Genomic DNA, 22,212 nt, shown 5'->3' on the forward strand with positions numbered 1-22,212 from the left:
TGGGACACAGGGGTGTCATCTCATCGTCAATCAGGGCAGGCAGCTCATCTTCTCCTATGACTGCCCGCCTCAATGTCGAAGGTCAAGTTTCGTCGTCTGCTGTGGCTGATGTGGAAGGCTTGCTTGACTGCTGAGCCTCGAGCATTTTTCTATCATACAGTTGTTTGTAAGCACTCAAACCATCCTGCAAATATCCCCTAAACCTACGTACCCTTTCAAAATTAAAGTCGTACTTTATCATTGCAACGAAAATCTCACGCAGTTGCTTCACTTTCTGCATTCGGTTGCATTCGGTTTCGATTGTTATCCTTTCCTCTTCCAATTGCATCAGCTCTTCATCTATCAGTTCTTGGTCATGGGATCCCAATACCTCTTCAACATCATCTTCGTCAACTTCCACAAGCCAAACTCACTTTGTCCTTGCTTCGTTAACCACGATCGAAACGCTTAATTATGTCTAATTTTACTCTAAGTGTAACACCCTTACTCTTTCAGGCTTTTCCGACACCTTAGAACTCATCTTGCTAACGGCTGCTCAACACAACGTGTTAAAGCAATGCCATTCCGAATCCGGGGCAGAGCAGCTGCTCGGGGTGCGCGTTGCCTTTTATCGCGTGCTGCCTTTCTTCGTAACAGTGAAAACACCTTCTGAAAGCGAAAACAGGGTAATAATGTAGGTCTTTCGTAACAGTGAGGTTTCGTAAAGCAGGGTCACCTGTACACACAGTCTTTTTCTCTCTCTCCTTTTTCTCCCTCTGACTATACCCCTTGCCCATCCTCAGGGTTTTTTCTCCCCCTCCCCCTTTTCTTTCTCCCTGGGCCTCCTGTCCCATGATCCTCTCATATCCCTTTTGCCAATCAACTGTCTAGATCTTGGCTCCATCCCTCCCCCTCCTGTCTTCTCCTACCATTTTGGATCTCCCCCTCCCCCTCCCACTTTCAAATCTCTTACTAGCTCTTCTTTCAGTCAGTCCTGACGAAGGGTCTCGGCCCAAAACGCTGACTGTCCCTCTTCCTAGAGATGCTGCCTGGCCTGCTGCATTCACCAGCAACTTTGATGTGTGTTGCTTGAATTTCCAGATTTCCTCGTGTTTGCATAGAATATGGGGTGTTGCTCATCTAAACTGAGAATGGCCTCATCATGAACGTAGGGTAGGCCATGGACCAACATGTCGGAATGGAAATGGTGACTGGAAGTAAAATGGCTGGCCACCGAGAAATCCTGCTTGTTGTGGATGGAGCAAAGATGTGGTCACTCTCAGACAATATCCGCTGTCTTTCCTTCATCAACCTTACTCACAAAAGTCTATAAGATTGTGTCAAAGCCATGTCAACTATCCCAAATCATTCCCTGCCTCTCCAACTACTTCAATATCCAGTTCCTTAGAATACCTTCCAATAATTTATCCACTATTGTCATCAGGCTCACCAGCCTTTAATTTCTTGGCTTATTCTTAGAGCCTTTCTTAAGTAATGGAACAAAATTAACTATCCTCCAATCTTCTGACACCTCGCATGGCTAAGTATGTTTTAAATACCTCTGCAAAATATTTCTGTACCTCCTACAAAAGGGCTTGATGGTGAAGGGTCTTTCCCTGAAATGTTGACCATTTATTTTAATTGACGTTTCCCGATCTGCTGAGTTCCTCCAGCATTTTTGATTATGTGAGTGGAGAGGCTTTGGTGAGAGGAACTAAGCTGGGGGTCCAGTCAATAGAGGGTGGGGACCTTTCAGCTCTCTTTTAGCACTGTGTGTCTATTAGCAGGTAATTGGATCATAATAAGTATTTAGATATATCCTAAAAGAAACAGATTTTAACAAATAGAATGAAGTAGAAATGCAGAGCAGGTGATGTGATGTAACTGCATGATGTGGGAGCTGGTGGACCCCATTGTGGTTCCTGGTGACCACACCCGCAGCAAGTGTTGGCTGCTCGAGGAACTCAAATTGATGATCTACAGTCTGAGCCTCAAAGACAATAATGCATCAGGGAGGGGGAAGAGTTATCTAGATTAACTCCATCGAGTTTGCAGAGTGGTCGGGACAGGAGGATGTGACTGTGAGTGAGGCAGTTAGGGAGATCCTTCAGGTGGTGTTTGAAACTGCCTTAGCCATCAAACTTGTCTAATTGGTTCTAAAATCGTTCCTCCCTATGCGGATGAGAATGGAGGCTGTAAGAAGACGGCAACTGAACCTGATCACCGTGGTTCAGTGAGGTATTCAAGAGGAGAGAGAAGAGAAATTTGTAATTGTACTTAGGGATAGTATAGTCAGGGGTATAGACACAATTCTCTGTAGCCAGGACCAAGAGTCTTGAAGGATGTGTTGTCTGATTGATTAGATTAGATTATGAGGACACGCAGTCCTCTTTTATTGTCATTTAGTAATACATGCATTAAGAAATGATACAATGTTCCTCAGAATGATATCACAGAAACACAAGACAGACCAAGACTGAAAAACTGACAAAAACCACATAATTATATAGTTACAACAGTGCAAAGCAATACCGTAATTTGATAAAGAACAGGCCATGGGCACGGTAAAAAAAAGTCTCAAAGTCTCTCGAAAGTCCCATCATCTCACGCAGATGGTAGAAGGAAGAAAAAAAACTCTCCCTGCCATGAACCTCCAGTGCCGCAACTTGCCAATGCAGCACCCTGGAAGCACCTGACCACAGCTGACTCTTGAGTCCGTCCGAAAACTTCGAGCCTCTGACCAGCCCTCTGACACCGAGCACCATCTCTGCCGAGCACTTTGACCCCAGCCCTGGCAATAGGCAAAGCCGAAGATTTGGGGCCTTCCACTCCGGAGATTCTCGATCGCACAGTAGCAGCGGCAGTGAAGTGGGCATTTCAGAAGTTTCTCCAGATGTTCCTCTGTGCTTCTCACGTCTGTCTCCATCAAATCAGGATTGTGCACGGCCCCTACTTAACAAATACGATATCATTTCAGAGTGGCTGCGTGCGCTGCGTCGCGCCGCCATCTTCCCCTCCCCTCCTGGATGACTGGGTCCTCTTCTGACCTGCAGAGGATTTTGGAGTCGGAGGGAAATACCCAGTTGTCATGGTCCACAAGGGTACCAGTGATGCAGGTAGAATGAGGAAAGGGCTTCTGTGTGAATGTGAGCAGTTAGGGAGTAAATTAAAAATGCATAATCAGAAAAATAATCATCTGCTTTTGGGGCTAGTGGTGAATTGGCACAACAGTAAGATTAAAGAGGTAGATGTATGACTATAAGATTTGTGGGGAGAATTGGGCTTGAATACTTGGGACAGTGGCACCAGCATTGAAGAAGGAGGGAACTGTACTGATGTGGTGGGCTCCATATGGACTATGCTGGGACCAGAGAACTTGTGAGTTGCATAACCAGGACTGTAGACACAGCTTTAAACTCAACAGTGGATTCCATCAGACTAAGCAATAACGGGTTTCTGGCATGAATTCAGGAGCCACAGCAGAATTCCATCTTGAACAAGTTGCAATCATGGCTGACAAAAGAAGTTGGGGACAGTTTTCATCTTCTCCTTTATAGCTTTTATAATTGTCCTCTGTTGGTTTTTTAAAGACTTACCACTAATCCACCATGTTATACGCCTTCTCTATTGTGTATATGCTTTCCCTGACTTCTCTTATCAGCAGCAGCAACCAGGTCAGCAGCACTGTGGCTGGCTCCGAGGCTCAGGGAAGGATAAAGCTAGGCAGACCAATAGCGATAGGAGGATCGATAGTTAGGGAAGCAGACAGGAGAGTCTGTGGCAGCAAGAGTCGCCAAGATGGTCTGTTGCCTCCTGGGTGCCCAGGGTTGAGGACATCTCAGAGTGGCTATGGAACATTCTCAAGGTGGGGAGGTGAATAGCCAGAGGTCATAGATCACATTGGTACCAATGACGTAGGTAGAAAGCGGATGAGATTTTGTGCAGTGAGTATAGGGAGTTAGGAAAGAGGTGAAAAGCAAGAAATCAGAGGTAGTAATGTTTGGATTACTCTCAAAGACTTAATCTAGTGAGGGCAAAACCAGAAAGATAGAATAGATGAATGTGTGGCTGGGACTGGTGCAGGGAGTATCGTTTCAGATTCTTGGATCATTGGATTCTGTTCTGGAGCGGGAATAACCTGTACAAGTGGAATGGATTGCACTCTAACTGGAGGAGAACTGATATCCTGACCAGGGGATTTGCTGGGAACCAGAGTCCCAGCTGAGAAAGTGGAGGGATTGAGGAAAACATGGATGTTGTGACCATTAAGTATGTAAGGGAGAACAGGCAGGTGCACAGTAATAGACTTGAGGAGATGGATGGGTTCTAACACTAGGAGTATTATGGGTAAGGGAGATGAACTGAAGTCATGGATCAGTTCACAGGACTATGATATTGTGGCCTTGGTTGAGAGAGGGGCAGACTGGATGCTTAGTATTCCAGGGTTTCAATGTTTAGAAAAGACGGGAGGGTAGAAGAGGTGGGAGGGAATTGCATTAGCCACACTCAGAGGGGACATAATGGAGAGCTTATCCACTGAGTCTATATAGGGTAGAACTCAAAAATAGGAAAGGTGCAATCACTCTGATTGGATTACACTACAGACCCTCCAATTGCCATCAGGACTTTGAGGAATAGATATGGCAGCAGCTTAGGGAAAGGTGTGAAAACAACAGGGTTATTGTCTTGGGCCTTCCCTAATGGGCCACCTTAGTGCAAGAAGGTTAGAAAGGGAGAATTTGTTAGGCACATCCAGGAAGGTTCCTGAATCAGTTTGCAGATAGTCCAACCAGAGGATCAGCCATATTGGGCCTTGCATTGGGAAATGAGCCTGGCCAGGTGACTGGCCTTTCAATGGGAGAACATTTAGGAAACAATGATCACAACTCCTTAAATTTTAAGACAGCTATGATTAAGAATAAGTATGAACCTTGGAGCAGAGCAAATTGTGAGGGTATTAGGCAGTAAGCAGGGAGAGTTATTTGAGAACAGCTGTATTTGGTAAGTCCACATCTGACATATGGAAGGTGTCTAAAGACCATCTGCACAGAGTACAATATGAAGGAAGGACAAGGATGGCAAGGTAATGGAAACTTGGATGATGAGAAAGGCTGTGAATTCCGTCAAGAGGAAAAGGGAAATGTATGTGAAGTTTAGAAAACTAATCTCAAACAGATCCATTGAGTACTTTAAAGAAGCCAGAAAATAGTTCAAAAGGGGAATTAAGAGGGCCAGGATTGGCTATGAAAAAGTCTTTGACAAGTAGGATTAAAGAGAATCCCAAGGCATTCCACAACTTCATTAAGTGCAAGATGGTAGGACCACTCAAGGATAAAGGAGGGAACAGACTTGGAGTCAAATGTAGGCAAGTTCTGGAGTGAGTACTTCATGTTGGTATTCACCAAGGTGAAGGGTGTAGAGTACAGTCAGATCAGTGCAGAGTATACTAATATGATGGGGCAGTTCAAGATAAAGATGGAAGTAGTGCTGGATCTTTTGAAGAACATTGAAGTGGATATCCCAGGACCTGATGGGACATACTACAAGTTATTGAGAAAGTTGAGAAATTGGGTTGCTGAAGCTTTCAATATCTTTATGTCCTTTCTAGTCAGAGCCAAAAATCCCTGGGGGAGTAGCTAATTTTGTTGCATTGTTTAGGAATGACTATAGATCAGTAACTCTCACATCAATGTCTGGGAAGTTATTGGAGATGGTACTTAGGAACAGGATTAGTGAGCATTTGGGAGCCATGCCCTAATTAGGAACACACCGCATGGATTTGTACAGGGCAAATCATGTCTTACTAACTTGATTGATTTTTTTTTTGAGGAGGTGATGAAAGTGATTGATAAATGTAGAGTAGTAAATATTGTCTACATCGATTTTAGTAAGGCATTTGATAAGGTCCCATATGGTGGACTCATCTTAAAGACTGAGATGCATGGGATCCGCAGTGACTTAGCCATTTGGATTCAGAATTGCATTGCCCAATAGAAGCTGGTGGATAAACTGTCCTTGTTGGGTCTCAACACCTCTCTCCGTAACTACAGTATATCTTGGACTTTTTTGACAGAAAGACCGGTGTCAGTCCATATTGGCAGGAACATCTCTAGCTTCAAGCTGAGCACTGGTACCTCCCAAGGCTTCGTGGAGAGGGATAGGAGCACCAAGTTTCTGGGAGGGCACATAGCATACAATCTCATCATAGTCCCACAACACCACCTCTTTCATCAAGAAAGTGCAGCAGTGTCTCCACTTGCTGAGGAGAATGAGATGAGTGAGGTTCACACCCCCATAACCCTAATTCCAATCAATTTTTACAGGAGTACCATTGCGAGTGACCTGACCAGCTGCATCACCATCTTATACGGGAATTGCATAGCATCTGACTGCTAGACCCACAATAGATTGCAAGGGCTGCTGATAGGTTTTCTCTTCCAGCCATCCAAAATATTTATCAGGAGTGGCTGCATATGCAGGGCACTTAGCATTGTCAGTGATCCTTCCCATGTATCTAACAAACTCTATGTCCCTCTTCCATTAGGCAGAAGGTACCACAGTATTAGAATGAAGACAGAGGTGCAGTGCTAGCCGGAGCACGTACAGAACCTCTTTAAGAAAAAAGCCAAAATTAGCTGTTCTGTGAGCAAAAACATCTTGTTAAGTCCACTCGCTGGATTTTTTTTTGTTTTTGGCACCATTCTTTGTAAACTCCAGAGTCTGTTGTGTGCAAAAATCCAGGAGATCAGCAGTTTCTGAGATACTCAAATCACCCTGGGCGGCACCTAATTAATTAGCTTGTTTATTTTGGCTTTTTTCTTAGAGGTGTCAGACACGCTCCGGCTAGCACTGCACCTCTGGATGAAGACAGTTAGGATGGAAAACATCTTCTTCCCCTAGTCCATGAGCTAATGAACTTCCTGCTACCACCCAGATCTCATCACATATGAAACACCAGTAGTGGTATGCTGTTTACTTTTTAACTTGTGTTGTAAATGCACCTTATTATTTGGTAACTTATTTGTGGTAAGGCTGCTTCTTGTGTGAGAGCTGTTGTGCACCTTGGTCTGGAGGAATGTTGTTTCATTTGGCAGTATACACAAAATATAGGTAACGGATAATAAATGCGAACTAGAAGTCAGTGGACAATGGGATGGATTTATTCTGGCTGGAGGTCTGTAACTAGTGTTTTGCGGGAATATATACAGGTGTCCCCCACTTTTCGAACGTTCGCTTTACGAAACCTCACTGTTACAAAAGACCTACATTAGTTCCCTGTTTTCGCTAACAGAAGGTGTTTTCACTGTTACGAGAAAAGGCAGCATGCGGGGAAAAGCAGCGCACGAAAAAAAAAATTAGCGCGTGATAAAAGGCAGCGCGCATTCCGAGCAGCCGCTCTCCCCCGGATTCGGAACTGCATTCTAGCCGGCATTGCTTAAACATGTGCCTGTGAGCAGCCGTTAGCGAGGTGAGTTCTAAGGTATCGGAAAAGCCTAAAAGAGCTCGTAAGGGTGTTACACTTCGCATAAAACTAGACATAATTAGGCGTTTCGATCGTGGTGAACGAAGTAAGGACAAAGTGAGTTTGGCTTGTGGAAGTTGACGAAGATGATGTTGAAGAGGTTTTGGCATCCCGTGACCAAGAACTGATAGATGAAGAGCTGATGCAATTGGAAGAGGAATGGAGACTTTAATTTTGAAGGGGCATGTAGGTTTAGGGCATATTTGCAAGGTGGTTTGAGTGCTTACAAAGAACTGTATGATAGAAAAATGCGTGAGGCTAAGCAGTCTAGCATACTGTACTGTCGTTTTTCAAGCCATCCACATCAGCCACAGCAGACGACGAACCTCGACCTTCGACATCGAGACAGGCAGACATAGAAGATGACCTGCCTGCCCTAATGGAAACAGACAATGATGAGATGACACCCCAGTGTCCCACCACCCCAACCCCCAGGCCACGGACAGATACCGATTTGCGGAGAAAGCAGCGGTAGCCGGGACGCATCCAGCACATCTTTAAGAAAAAAGCCGAAATAAACATGGTAATTTATTAGGTGCCACCCGGTCCGTAATTGTCGGCCCAGATCAGAGGCGATGCAATCGGCAATCCTCTCTGACCTGGGCCGACAATTATGTGCCGGGTGGCACCTAATTAATTAGCATGTTTATTTCGGCTTTTTTCTTAAAGATGTGCTGTGTGCCTCCTGGCTACCACTGCACTGCTGCATGTTTCGCGGATCGGTATCGGGTTGCTGCCTGGAGGGTGCACCACCCCAACCTGCGACGACTCAGCCTAACACACCATCATCAGTGTGCTCAATGTCTTCCCGATTCCGGTAAGTGATACTACACTCTACATACATTATTTCTACTTTATATAGGCTGTGTATTTTTATGTGTTATTTGGTATGATTTGGTAGCTTTATAGCTTAAAGGTTACTGGAGAGTGCTTGTGCCGTGTTTTTGCCGAGAGCGCTTGCGTGAGATTTTTGCTACAGGGGACAGTGCGGCAATGATTGTGGAAAAGTATTTCTACTTTATGTAGGCTGTATATTTAACATATCATTCCTGCTTTTACTATATGTACTGTTATTTTAGGTTTTATGTGTTATTTGGCATGATTTGGTAGGTTATTTTTGGGTCTGTGAACGCTTACAAAATTTTCCTATATAAGTAAATGGTAATTGCTTCTTCGCTTTACGACATACCGGCTTACGAACCATTTCATAGGAACACTCTACCTTCGGATGGCGGGGGAAACCTGTACTGTGAACTCTTCTGTTTGTGATATATATGCCAAAGAAAACATTGGGATACAGACCAGTTGCTGATATGGATGGAGAAATGCGAGAAATAACCCAGCCAAGTATGACCTGCTGAACTTTTGAGAAATCAAAGTTAGAGGATAAGTAAACAGATAATTGCAGGACCCTTAACAGTGTTGATGTGCAGAAGGTTCTTGGGGTCCAAGGCCATTTTCCCCTGAAAGTGGCTGCACAGGTTGAAGGTATTATGGCATACTTGCCTTTATTATTTGAGGCACTGAGTTCAAAGGTTGGGAATTTATGTTACAGCTGCATAAAACTCTAGTCAGGGCACATATTGCAGTTGACACCAAGACTTGGGGTGTATTGGGCAGCAAGGAAGACTATCAAAGCTTGTGGTGGGACCTGGACCAGCTGGAAAAACGAACTGAGAAATAGCAGATGGAATTTAGTGCTGAGAAGTGTGAGATGTTGCACTTTGGGAGGACCAACACAGTGGGCGGTAGTGCACAGAGGAGTGCGGTAGAACAAAGGAATCTGGGAATAGAGATCCATAATTCATTGGAAGTGTGTCACAGGTGGATAGGGTCACAAAGAAAGCTTTTTTGATACCTTGGCCTTCATACATTAAAGTACTGAGTACAGGAGTTGGGATGTTAAGTTGAAGTTGTGTAAAATGTTGGTGAGTATTGTGTGCAGTTTTGGTTACCTACCTATAGGAAAGATGTAAATAAGATTGAAAGAGTACAGAGAAAATTTATCAGAATGTTGCAGGGTGTTGAGGACCTGAGTTATAAGGAAAGATTGAATAGATTAGAACTTTGTTCCCTAGAACGTAGAAGATTGAGGGAGGATTTGACAGAGGTATACAAAATTCTGAGGGCTATAGATAGGATAAATGCTAGCAGGGTTTTTCTACTGAGGTCAGGTGATACTACATGTAGAGGTCATAGGTTAAGGGTGAAAGGTGAAACGTTTAAGGGGAACATGAGGGGAAACTTCTTCACTCAGAGGGTGGTGAGAGTGTGAAATGAGCTGCCAGTGTGAGTGGTGGATGTGTTTTCAATTTCAACATTTTAAAAAAAAGTTTGGATAGGTACATGGTAGGAGGGGTAAGGATGGCTATGGTTTGGGTGCTAGTCGATGGAACTAGGCAGTTTATATGGTTCAGGATGGGCTGGATGGGCCAAAGGGCCTGTTTCTATGCTGTAGTTTTCTATGACTATGACTATCTGGAGTACTGCATTTAATTCCGTTTGCCATGGGAGAGGAAGGACATGGAGAGAGCATGTGCTCTGAGAGGGTGGACAAACTCCGATTGTTTTCTCCAGTGCAGAGAGTTGATCGAGATTTATAAGATTGAGGGGCATAGATGGAGTGGGCAGTCAGTATCTTCTCCCAGAGTTGAAATGTATAATACTAGAGGTGATGCATTTGAGGTGAGAAAGGATAAATTTGAAAGAAATTCTACACAGTGTGTAGTGGGTGCCTGTGGGTTCCAGGGTTGGTGGTGGAGGCAAATATGATAGAGGCATTGAAGAGGCTTTTATATAGACACTTGTATATGCAGAGAATGGTGAGATATGAACATTGTGTAGGTAAAAAGGATTAGATAAGTTTGATGATTAATTGATAATTATTAGTTTGGCACAGCCGAAGGGTCTGTCCTCTGGTGTACTGTTCTGTGTTTTATGTTGTAGAACCCAACAGAAGCCTACCACAGAGGCAAATCCTTCTGTAACGGATTACACCCGTTCCTCCAAAGCATTCCACATAAAATCAGTTTACTACAATGTGAAGTGCCTGTCTTTGCTCTTCTGTGATTTTCCCCTGATCCTTTTCTGGAACTACCTAGAAACATCCAGTTGTGGTCATTATCTTCAAAGTCTATTGACACCAACCACTTGTCCAGCTACAGTACATCCCCTACTATTAGATCATCGCTGCATCTTGTCTCACTGAACCATTTACATCATGGCTCTAAAACTTTCCTGAACACACTTTAAACATTCCACCCTCTACCTCTTCATACTAAAGTGATCAATCTAGGTACTGGGAAAGTTGATGGCACTCCATTTCTGTGATTTGTCAATGTGCTCCTTTGTCTCATGTTGATTATTAATTGCCTTGTTTTCTCCCAGCGAAGTGATCATCCCTCTTTCATGAGGAAGTTCTACCCACACGGCCTCGTTTGTGGAGCATTCTCATATACCCATTGCATTATTGCAGTAATGGACTGCTTCATCAGTGGTGCACCAGTGCATTCCTCTATCATGCTCAAGGAGCTATATGCTGGAGTACTGAGTTGACAGTCCTGGCCTTACTTCAGTTATGTCTCTGGAGTGGCAACGCTATCATACTCACATGCGCTGATCAACACTCTAATTTGTGATGGGGATTAACAGATTGAATGCAGGAGTCCTCCCACTGGATGGAGTGGAATACCATCTCATGAACCAAAGAGACACAAGAGATCCTACAGATGCTGGAAATTTTGAGTAACAGAGACAAAATGCTGGTAAACTCCCAAGTCAGACAGCATAGATGGAGTGGAATGAACAGTCAGAGTTTCAAGCCACGAATCTGATAAAGGTGATGTTGAGTCCTGATGAAGGGTCTCAGCCCAAAATGTCAACTGTCCATAGATGCTGCCTGTTGAGTTTCTCCAGCATTTGTATGTGTTGCTCTTGAACCAGGGAAAGACATTTAGAAATGAGGTAGACAAATGAGGTGAGCCCGTGGAATTCTTTGCCGTAGAAGGGAGTGGAGGACAAGTTTCTGTTTGATTCTGGGAGGAAATAGATTTCTGGACACAAAAGGTATCAAAACTCCTGGTAATAGGAGGGCTGGGACCTCAGGCAGTGAAGGGCTGTAAATGTTACTGTACATATTCTCATCGACACCGGTCCTGACCCTTTTGCCTCGGTTCTATGAACAGGTATTGATCTCCTACATGTGGCAGCTCATGAGTTTGGCCACGTCCTCGGCCTGCAACACTCACAAGTTCCAAAGTCTTTGATGGCACCTTTCTACACTTTCCGTTACCCACTCCGCCTGGCAGAGGACGACAGACAAGGGATACAGTACTTGTATGGCCAGTCTCGCCACAAGGGAGGCAGCTTTTCCAATCAGGACACGGAAGTGAATGAGCTGCCCAGCCATGGCTCTCCAAGAAAAGAGGTATGATAGGACGAACTTTGCACCAGAGAAGCTAGGGTTGTGAGCGTCCCATCAGGGTCCTGCCATTCTCTTTCAGTTAACCCCATTTCGCAGCCTTGTGTCAGGTACCTTTTTCAGGAAAGGTCTATTGATATCAGTAGTCTATTAACTCAGGTTAAGACGTCGGTCTAGTGATCTGAAGGTCACTAGTTCGAGCCTCAGCTGAGGCAATGTGTTGTGTCCTTGAGCAAGGCACTTAACTGCACATTGCTCTGTGATGACACCGGTGCCAAGCTGTATCAGCCCTAGTGCCCTTCCCTTGGACAACATCGGTGGTGTGGAGAGGGGAGACTTGCAGCATGGGCAACTGCCAGTCTTCCATACAACCTCGCCCAGGCCTGCCCCCTGGAAACCTGCCAAGGCACAAATCCATGGTCTCACGAGACTAACGGATGCCTACAATTAACTCACAGCTCTTTTCAGTTGCTCCACATTTCCGCCATGCTTTGTGTATAACTGTGCATCTCAATTTCACTTATTCTGCAATAACTATGAGGCATAAATTACCAGAGCAACAAACAAAAGGCACAAGATGAATCTCTCCCTCAACAGTGAGGGAATTTAAATTAAGGAAGTTAGTGTTTAAAAAAAGAAGCTGGAATCAGTTACTCTGATTAGGAAACCATTGCGTTACAGTAAAACTCTTCCGCACTGCGGAACATTTGGCATACCTGATTCTGGACCCAGCCTCACAATCCACACGAGTCCCTGGATGGCATTCGGACAAACAATATCAAATTGGCACCTAATCAGACGTGACGTCATAGTTTTATAGCATGGGAGAGGCCTTGCAGTCCAATGGCCATGCTAACAAGTTGCCTACTGGAGTTAGTCCCAGTTGCATGACTTTGGCCCATATCCCTCGGAAACTTTCCAAGCCATGTATCTGTCCAAATGTCTTTCAAGCATTGTAATTGTGCCTATCTCTACCATTTCCCCCAGAAGCTTGTTCCAGATCCTCTCACCCTCTTACCCCTCAGGTCCCCTTTAAATCTTTCCCCTCTCACCTTAAACCAACGCTCTCTGGTTTTAGACTCCCCTGTGCTGGGGAAAAGACTGTGACTATCCACTTTATTAGTGTCTCTCATGAAAGACGTGCTGGTTAGTAGGTACTGTCCATGTTTAGCCTAGAGTTAAATTGGTGGGCTGCTGGGCAGTGTGGTTTGGTGGGCCAGAAGGCTGCATCCATGCTGTATCTCTAAATAAAATTCAAAAAAATTAAAAAATAAAAAAGGTCGCTCTACATCTTACCTTCCAAGGAGAAAAGCCCCAGCCAGTCCATTCTCTCCTCGTAATCAAGTCCTCCAGTCCTGGTGAATCTTTTCTGCATCCTTTCCAGCTTAATGACATCCTTCCTGTAACTGGGTGACCAGAACTGCACAAAATACCAGCAGTGGAGTCTCACCAACATCTTGTCCTGACAACATGATGTCCCGACTCCTGTACTTAGTACCTTGACCAATGATGGAAAGCATGTCAAAGGCTTTCTTCACCACCTTGTCTACCTTTTGGGGAACTATATACATGTCTTTTTGTTCTACACACTCCCCAGTACTCTACCATTTGTTGTGTATGTCCTGCACTTCCAAAATAGCAACACTTTACACTTATCCAAGTTAAATTCTATCTTCAATTCCTTGGCTGATTTCCTTTCTTCACTGTCCACCACACCACAAATTTTGGTGTCAGATGAAAGAGTCATAGAGTATGAAAACAAGGCCTTTGGCCCAACTGCTCCATGTTGACTAAGATTCCCACCTAAGCCAGTCCCATTTGCCTGTGCTTTGCCCATATCCCGCTAATCCTTTTCTATTCATATACCTGACCAATTACCTTTTAAATGTTGTTAATGTATCTGCCTCAACGACTTCTCTGGCAACTTATTCTGAATACTGCTCACCCTCTGGGTGAGAAAGTTGCTGCTCAGGTTCCTATTAAATCTCTCCACTTTCACCTTAAACCTATACCCTCTAGTTCTTGATTTCCCCAGTCCTGGGGAAATTGTGTGCATTCACTCTATATATGGCCTTCATGATTTTATATACGTACCTCTGAATGATCACCCCATATTCACCTACACTGTAAAGAAGTCCTAACTTGCTCAACCTCTATTCATAACTCAGCCCCTCGAGTCCTGGCAACAACCTTGCAAATCTTGTCTGCACTCTTTCCGGTTTAATGGCATTTCTCCTATAGCAGGATGACCAAGTATTCCAAATGCAACCTCACCAATGTCTTGTATGGTTGTACCACAACACCTCAGCTTCTCTACTCAGTTCCTTGACTGATGAATCCCCGTGTCCTGAAAACTGCTTCACCACTGTCTACCTGCAATATCACTTTTGGGGAATCATGTTCCCATAGGCCACTGTTCTACAAGTACATTCTCACCCTAATCAATAATATATATTACAAACAACAGAGGACCCAAGCATCACATACAAAATGCTGGAGGAACTCAGCAGGCCAGGCAGCATCTATGGAAAAGAGTATAATCGATGTTCTGGGCCAAGATCCTACTGGGCAGTACTAGAGAAAAAAGCTGAGGAGTAGATGTAAAAGGTGGGGAAGGGGAGGGAAAAACACAAGGTGATAGGTGAAACCTGAAGGGGGAGGGATGAAGTAAAGAGCTGGGAAGTTGATTGGTGAAAGAGATACAGAGCTGGAGAAGGGGAATCTGATAGAAGAGGACAGAAGGCCATGGAAGAAAGAAAAGGGGGGAGGAGCACCAGAGGGAGGTGATGGGTGCGTAAGGAGGAAAGGTGAGAGGGGATAAAGGGGATAGGGAATAGTGAAGGAGAGTGGGGGGGGGGCACCATTAATGGAAGTTCAAGAAATTGATGTTCATGCCATCAGGTTGGAGGCTACCCAGACAGAATATAAGGTGTTGTTTCTCCAACCTAAGTGTGGCCTCACGACAGTGGAGGAGGCATGGATAGACACATCAGAATGGGAATGGGAAGTGGAATTAAAATAATTGCCACTGGGAGATCCCACTTCTTCATCACCATCCTGCTTGGTCACGACCAAGCACATCTTCCGCAGGGATCGCTCCCTAAATGTCTCCCCTGTCCATTCGTCCTTCCCCACTGATCTCCCTCCTGGCACTTATCCTTGCAAGCAAGATATATGCTACACCTGCCCCTACACCTCCTCCCTCACTACCATTCAGGGCCCCAAACAGTCCTTTCAGGTGAGGCAACACTTCACCTGTCGGTCTGTTGGGGTCATATACTGTGTCCAGTGCTCCCAGTGTGGCCTCTTGTATATCAGTGAGACCCGACATAGATTTGGATACCTCTTCGCCGAGCACCTATACTCCGTCTGCTAGAAAAAGCGGGATCTCCTAGTGGCCACCCATCTTAATTTGGGTCTCAGCTGAAATGTCAACTGTACTCTTTTCCATAGACGCTACCTAGCCTGCTGAGTTCCTCCAGCATTTTAGATGTGTTGCTTGAATTTCCAATACCTGCAGATTTTCTCTTGTTTGTGAGAACCCAAGTCTATGACACACCAGGCCTCTCATCTGAAAAGCAACCCTCCACTACCAACCTCTAACTCAGCCCACCATGCTGGTTTTGTGTCCAGTTAGCTTGCTCACCCTGGATCCCAGCTGATCTCACATCAGGTCTAGCTTGCTATAGAGTATTTTGTCAAAGGCCTTGCTAAAGTCCACGTAGACAATATCTACTACTGAAAGCTCATCATTCCTTTTGGTCACCTCTTCAGAAAATTCAATCAAGTTCTTAACAATGTTTAGACAGCAAACGAACAGGCTGGGAATGGAGGGATATGGGCTACATGCAGGCAGGTGGGATTAATTTTGATTTGTATCATGGTCAGCACAGACATCATAGCCCAGAGGGCCTGCTCCTGTGTTGAACTTTTGTACATTCTTCCTCAAACATGGTGAGCATTGCAAGATTCTTTGAAGCCAACATGGTGAAATCTCCCACCTGTGGCCAGGTCAAAATCCCAGAGGCTGCAAGTTTAGGAAGTGTAGTCAAGAGCAGCCTTTGTAAGGTGTCTTAACAATGTGGTCAGGATGATGGGGGAAGAGATATATTCAAACCAGCTCTAGGTGAACCTAACAAGCAAAATATGTCCAAGATCAAAAAACTGACATTGTTGTGAGGTTCCTACTCCGAGCTGACCCAAGAGTGATGAAGGTAGCTTGGACTGGTAGTGTTGACATTGAGGGTTGGGTTGGCTAGTTTATCCCTGGTCATCACTGAGAGCTACTTTGAATCTGTTCATTTTGCAAAATGGCTCTGGCTGGAGGCAAAAAGGGCAGAGCACATGTGGAATTTCTGGGTCCTTGTAATGTGCATTGAATGTATATTTGTCACCACTGTGATTGCAGCCAGATGCCTGTGAGACAGACTTCGATGCAGTCTCAATGATCCGCGGGGAGCTCTTCTTTTTTAAATCTAAGTATGTTTGGAGGTTGAGGAACAGACAGCTTCAGCCTGGCTACCCAGCCCTGGCCTCCCAGCACTGGTGGGACTTCCCAGACCACATTGATGCCGGCTTTGAGGACACCAGTGGCAACTTCTGGATTTTTCAAGGTTCGATTTCCTCAGATTACTCTTTATGTCTGCTGCTGACCCTCCTGTCCTTTCCTAACCTTCATACTAATGCATGAGACAACTAGGGCTAGAGGCATCTATAAAGTTTAAATGGTTGATGTTTGTACACATTCCACCACTGACTTGTACTCAGTAGCAGTAGAGAGATGGTACAGGCTGTTGCTGACAGACAAGCACACGGGAAAGGACATGGAGGAAACAACGTCATGTGGAAAAATGCAAGTAATCCACTTCAGTAGAAAGAATAAAAGTTTGTTTTAATAAGATTTATTGGAAAGGAGTTATTGTTCAGCATGAACAGTGTCCTTGCACACACACCACAGAGGGTTAATATGTAGGGATTGCAGCCAGAAAGGTGGATGGTGTCATGGCCTTCACTGCAGAGAATTTGAGTGCAGGAGTAGCAGCTTTTTCTCTAGTTACAGAGGATCTTGATGGGATAACATCTACAATCAGGCCTCAATCAGGCAGACAACAATTCCACGACGCCCTACACATGTAGCAACTGTGGCAGAGCCTACCGTTCCAGGATTGTGGAATAGCCACAATCGACACTGCTCGACAAACCAGTGACTACCAGAGGCCTCATCCCAGGCCTCAAGGTATCAAAGTAAGGGATTTGCCATTTGATGTCAAGCCGTGAAGATGGTTCATGATCCAAATGGTGGTGAATTTTCACTAAAGAGGCTGCAAACACTCAGTAGCTGAATATGTTTAAGATAGATCAATAGATGGTTGGGGATCAGTGCAGGAAAGTGGACTTCAGGATTAAAGATCAGCTGTAAACTGAATATCAGATCAGCTCACGAGAGGTTTACTGGCCTTCTCTTGCTGTTACTGTATTTGTGAGCTGTTGTCTCAGCTAGTTCATGAATGGATATTGTCATCCATTTGCAATTTTGTAATGAACAGATTCGAACTAGGTGCCTTCCACTGCCTGGACATATTAAAATGCATAAAGGTAAATCAATTAATCTCTGGATCTTGACCAAGTGTATCTTAGGACATTGTGGAAACATAGAAACATGGATACATAGAAAACCTACAGCACAATACAGGCCCTTCAGCCCACGATGCTGTGTCAAACATGTACTTACTTTAGAAATTTCCTAGGGTTACCCATAGCCCTCTATTTTTCTAAGCCAGGGAAGAAATTGTAGGGCCCCTTGTGGAGATATTTGTGCCATCAATAGTGAGGTGGCAGAAGACTTGAGGGTGGCTAATGTTGTGCCTTTATTTTAGAAAGGGTGCAAGGAAAATCCTGGGAGCTATGGACCATTGAGCTTAATGTCAGTGGTGTGTCAGTTATTGGAGGTAATTCTGACAGATAGGACAGACATGCAACTGATCAGTATGGCCTTGTGCATAGGAAATCGTAGCTCAAGAATTTGGTTGAGTATTTTGAAGAAGTGACCAAGAAGATAGATGAGGGAAGTATGGAAAATATTATTGTTGTGTATTTAATATTTCAGTAATATTGTAAGTATATTGTTTGATTAAGCATTTTTGTTTACATAATTCATTACAGGTTATATATAAAAGAACATGAGTGACATAAGTACCTCACTAAAGGAAAACAAAACTAAGGCACATTATTCTTGGCTCCATGTTTTTCTTTCAATTAGTTTTATGAAACATAACAATTATCTATTTGATTTGAGCATTGACAAGGTACCGTGTGGTAGGCCCCGCTGGGAAGTTCAAACATATGGTGAGCTTGCCATTAGGATACAAATTATGTACACAATGCTGTAGAGACTCAGCAGGCCAGGCAGCATCTATGGGATAGGATAAGCATCTGCAGAATCTCTTGTGTTTATGCAGTAGGATACAAATTTAGCTTGAAGGAGACAGAGTGTAGTGGTGGAACATTATTTATCAGACTGGAAGCTTTTGACCAGTGGTGTGTAGCAGGGTTTGGTGCTGGGTTCACTGTTATTCAGGGTTTGGATGATAATATGGGTGGCATAGTTAATAGGTGTATAGATTACACTAAAATAAGTGGTATAGTGGACAATGAAGAAGGTTATCTAAGTTTACAATGGGATCTTGATCAACTGGGCAAGTGGACTGAGGAATGGCATATTGTTTATTTCAGATAACTGCAAGATGTTTCCATTCTGTATACCTCTATAAAACTGACTTCTTCCTCTCAATCTGCAGATGGTAGGTGTAGGAGGCGAACTAGGGGAATAAACTCTAACTCACGAAGGATTAAGAAAATTAGCGAAAATATTGTCAAATTTGTTAATGTAAAATGTATTAATTAACATCAATATACCATATTGCTTATTCTTATTGGGAGAACCTGCATTTCCAGTTGGACAAGGAGCTAAGAAGAGGCCGTATCTGTGCAAGCCAGCAAATTCCTGTCTATACTAATCCTGTTTTCTAACTCAGCTTTATCTGTTGTCAAAGTCTCTGCTCCTGCCACCTCTGCATGTGTTACAGATCACAAATCCTTTACTCATCTTCTGTAACCCTCCTTCCCCTCACCTTAAACCCTCTGGCAATAGTCTCCTCTCACTGCCCCTCATGGCTTTGTACATCTCTGTCAGATTCCTCTTCAGCCTCCATTCCAAAGAAAGCAACCTCTGCACCAGGAGAATTAATGACCCCACTCTTGCCCTCCAACATAAGCTCACCAAGTGACATCCAACTTGAATCAATCCAAAGGCTCAGAGATGCAAGGGACTGCGGAACCTGGTATCTGGAGCAAAACCACTGGAGGAATCCACTAGATCAGCTAGTACCTGTGGAGGCAGAGAGACAGTCAGCATTTATTTTGAGACCCTGATGAAGCTGAAGGGCTTTGACCTAATGTCAATTATCCCTCCACCTCCACAGATGCTACCCGACTCACTGGATGTCTTAGCAGTTTGTGGTTTGCTCACTCTGAAGGCTCATTCAGTAGAGTAATGAAGGTGTCTCTTAGTTTGGTGGGAGGTGGGGTGGCGGTAAACCTCATGCTTATTCCACCATCCCTTAGATCTAGCCAAACCTGTTTCTCATCCACATTCCTTCCTGAGACCCAATTGATGTGAGGCCCATATTGATGCAGCCTGCAACAACATCCACAGCAGAGAATTTCAAATGATAAAATGGTGGAGCTGGCTCGATGAGCCAAATAGCCTAATTCTGCTTCTGTATCTTGTAGTCTTATGGTCTTATAAATACTCACAGTCTTCTGTGTGAAGATTTTCTTAATCTCTGGCCAAAATGTCCCCTCCTTTATCCTAAAATTATAGAAACATGGTTATTTCCTCAGCAGTTTGAATGGGGCACAACTGCACAAACGTGGAGGTCGGCCAGTGAGAACAGCGGGAAGAGTTTAAAAGCGAGCAGGGTTGAAAATGTGACAGTTATTTCTTCAGCAGTTTGAACAGGGCATGACTGCGCAAGCACGTGGAGGTCAGCCAGTCAGAACAGCGGGAAGAGTTTAAAAAGAAGACAGCTTTATGGAGCGGGCAACAGAGTAGGAAGGTTTGGGCTCAATGGGGCTTCGGTGATAAAGGGTCGAGGCGAGGTAGGTTATCTGTTTAGAATACGGACAGAAAGAATGTGTGTGAGGCCAGTTTTCTCTGCTCAGTGTCAGGTGTGGGAAGTCCTGCATACTCCCAGCCTCCACAACAGCCACATCTGCACCAGGTGCATTGAGCTGCAGCTCCTTAGGGACCACGTTAGGGAACTGGAGATGCAGCTTGATGACCTTCATCTGGTCAGGGAGAGTGAGGAGGTGATAGAGAGGAACTATAGGCAGGTAGTCACTCCGGGGCCACAGGAGACAGACAAGTGGGTAAGGCAAGAAGCAGATGCTAGAGAGTACCCCAGTGGCTGTCCCCTTAACAATAAGTACTCCTATTTGAGTACTGTTGGGGGGGACAGCCCACCTGGGGGAAGCAACAGTGGTCATGCCTCTGGCACAGAGTCTGGCCCTATGGCTCAGAAGGGTAGGGAAAGGAAGAGGATGATCAGACAGGTGATCGTGTGGACACGGGAAAGAAACGCAGATGGTAGTTTGCCTCCCAGGTGCCAGGGTCCAGGATCTTTCTGATCGCGTCCACGATAGCTTGAAGTGGGAATGTGAACTTCAAGAGACCGTGGTACATATTGTTACTAACGACATAGGTAGGAAAAGGGAGGAGGTCCTGAAAGCAGACTTGAGGGAGTTAGGAAGGAAGTTGAGAAGCAGGACCTCAAAGGTAGTAATCTCAGGATTACTGGCTGTGCCACATGACAGTGAGTATAGGAATAGAGTGAGGTGGAGGATAAATGTGTGGCTGAGGGATTGGAGCAGGGGGCAAGGATTCAGATTTCTGGATCATTGGGACCTCTTCTGGGGCGGGTGTGACCTGTACAAAAAGGACGAGTTGCACTTGAATCTGAGGGGGACGAATATCCTGGCGAGGACATTTGCAAAGGCTATTGGGGAGAGTCTAAACTAGAATTGCTGGGGGGTGGGAACCGAACTGAAGTGATAGAGGAAAGGGAGGTTGGCTCACAAATAGAGAAAGCTTGGAGACAGTGAGAAAGCGAGGATAGGCAGGTGATAGACAAGGGACGTGCTCAGTCCAATGGTTTGAGATGTGTCTATTTTAATGCAAGGAGTATTATAAATAAAGTGGATGAGCTTAGAGCGTGGATTAGCACTTGGAGCTATGGTGTTGTGGCCATTAGAGACTTGGATGGTGCAGGGGCAGGAATGGCTACTTCAAGTGCCGGGTTTTAGATGTTTCAGAAAGGACAGGGAGGGAGGCAAAAGAGGTGGGTGTGTGGCACTGTTGATCAGAGATAGTGTCACGGCTGCAGAAAAGGAGGAAGTCATGGAGGGGATGTCTACGGAGTCTCTGTGGGTGGAAGTTAGGAACAGGAAGTGGTCAATAATTCTACTGGGTGTTCTTTATAGACCACCCAATAGTAACAGGAAGATCAAGGAGCAGATAGGGAGACAGATTCTGGAAAGGAGTAATAGTAACAGAGTTGTTGTGGGAGATTTTAATTCCCTAAATATTGATTGGCATTTCCCTGGAGTGAGGGGTTTAGATGGGATGTAGTTTGTTAGGTGTGTTCAGGAAGGTTTCTTGACACAATATGTAGATAAGCCTACAAGAGGAGAGGCTGTACTTGTTCTGGTATTGGGAAATGAACCTGGTCAGGTGTCAGGTCTCTCAGTGGGAGAGCACTTTGGAGATAGTAATCACAATTCTATCTCCTTTACCATAGCATTGGAGAGGGATAGGAACAGACAAGTTAGGGAATCGTTTAATTGGAGTAAGGGGAAATATTAGGCTATCAGGCAGGACCTTGGAAGCATAAATTGGAAACAGATGTTCTCAGGGAAATGTACGGAAGAAATGTGGCAAATGTTCAGGGGATATTTGCATGGAGTTCTGCGTAGATACGTTCCAATGAGACAGGGAAAGGATGGTAGGGTACAGAAACCGTGGTGTACAAAGGCTGTTGTAAATCTAGTCAAGAAGAAAAGAAGAGCTTATGAAAGGTTCAATAAACGAGGTAATGATAGAGATCTAGAAGATTATAATGCTAGCAGGAAGGAGCTAGAATGAAATTAAGATGGGGCCATGAGAAGGCTTTGGCGGACAGGATTAAGGAAAACCCCAACACATTCTGCAAGTACCAAATCAAGTTTGACAGTG

The 22,212-nt window shown here is 44.6% G+C and overlaps 1 protein-coding gene across 1 annotated transcript in view; it reads left to right on the plus strand.

Moving 5' to 3' along the window:
* Positions 1-22,212, plus strand: part of mmp11a (matrix metallopeptidase 11a) — a 127,428-nt gene that overhangs the window by 77,527 nt on the left and 27,689 nt on the right. The window contains exons 5-6 of the mRNA XM_072242868.1: positions 11,686-11,927; positions 16,330-16,534. Of these exons, the coding sequence (XP_072098969.1) occupies positions 11,686-11,927; positions 16,330-16,534 (447 nt within the window). The remainder of the gene's footprint in view (positions 1-11,685; positions 11,928-16,329; positions 16,535-22,212) is intronic.

The sequence above is a fragment of the Mobula birostris genome, chromosome 25, assembly GCF_030028105.1.
Source record: "Mobula birostris isolate sMobBir1 chromosome 25, sMobBir1.hap1, whole genome shotgun sequence".
NCBI classification, from domain to species: domain Eukaryota; kingdom Metazoa; phylum Chordata; class Chondrichthyes; order Myliobatiformes; family Myliobatidae; genus Mobula; species Mobula birostris.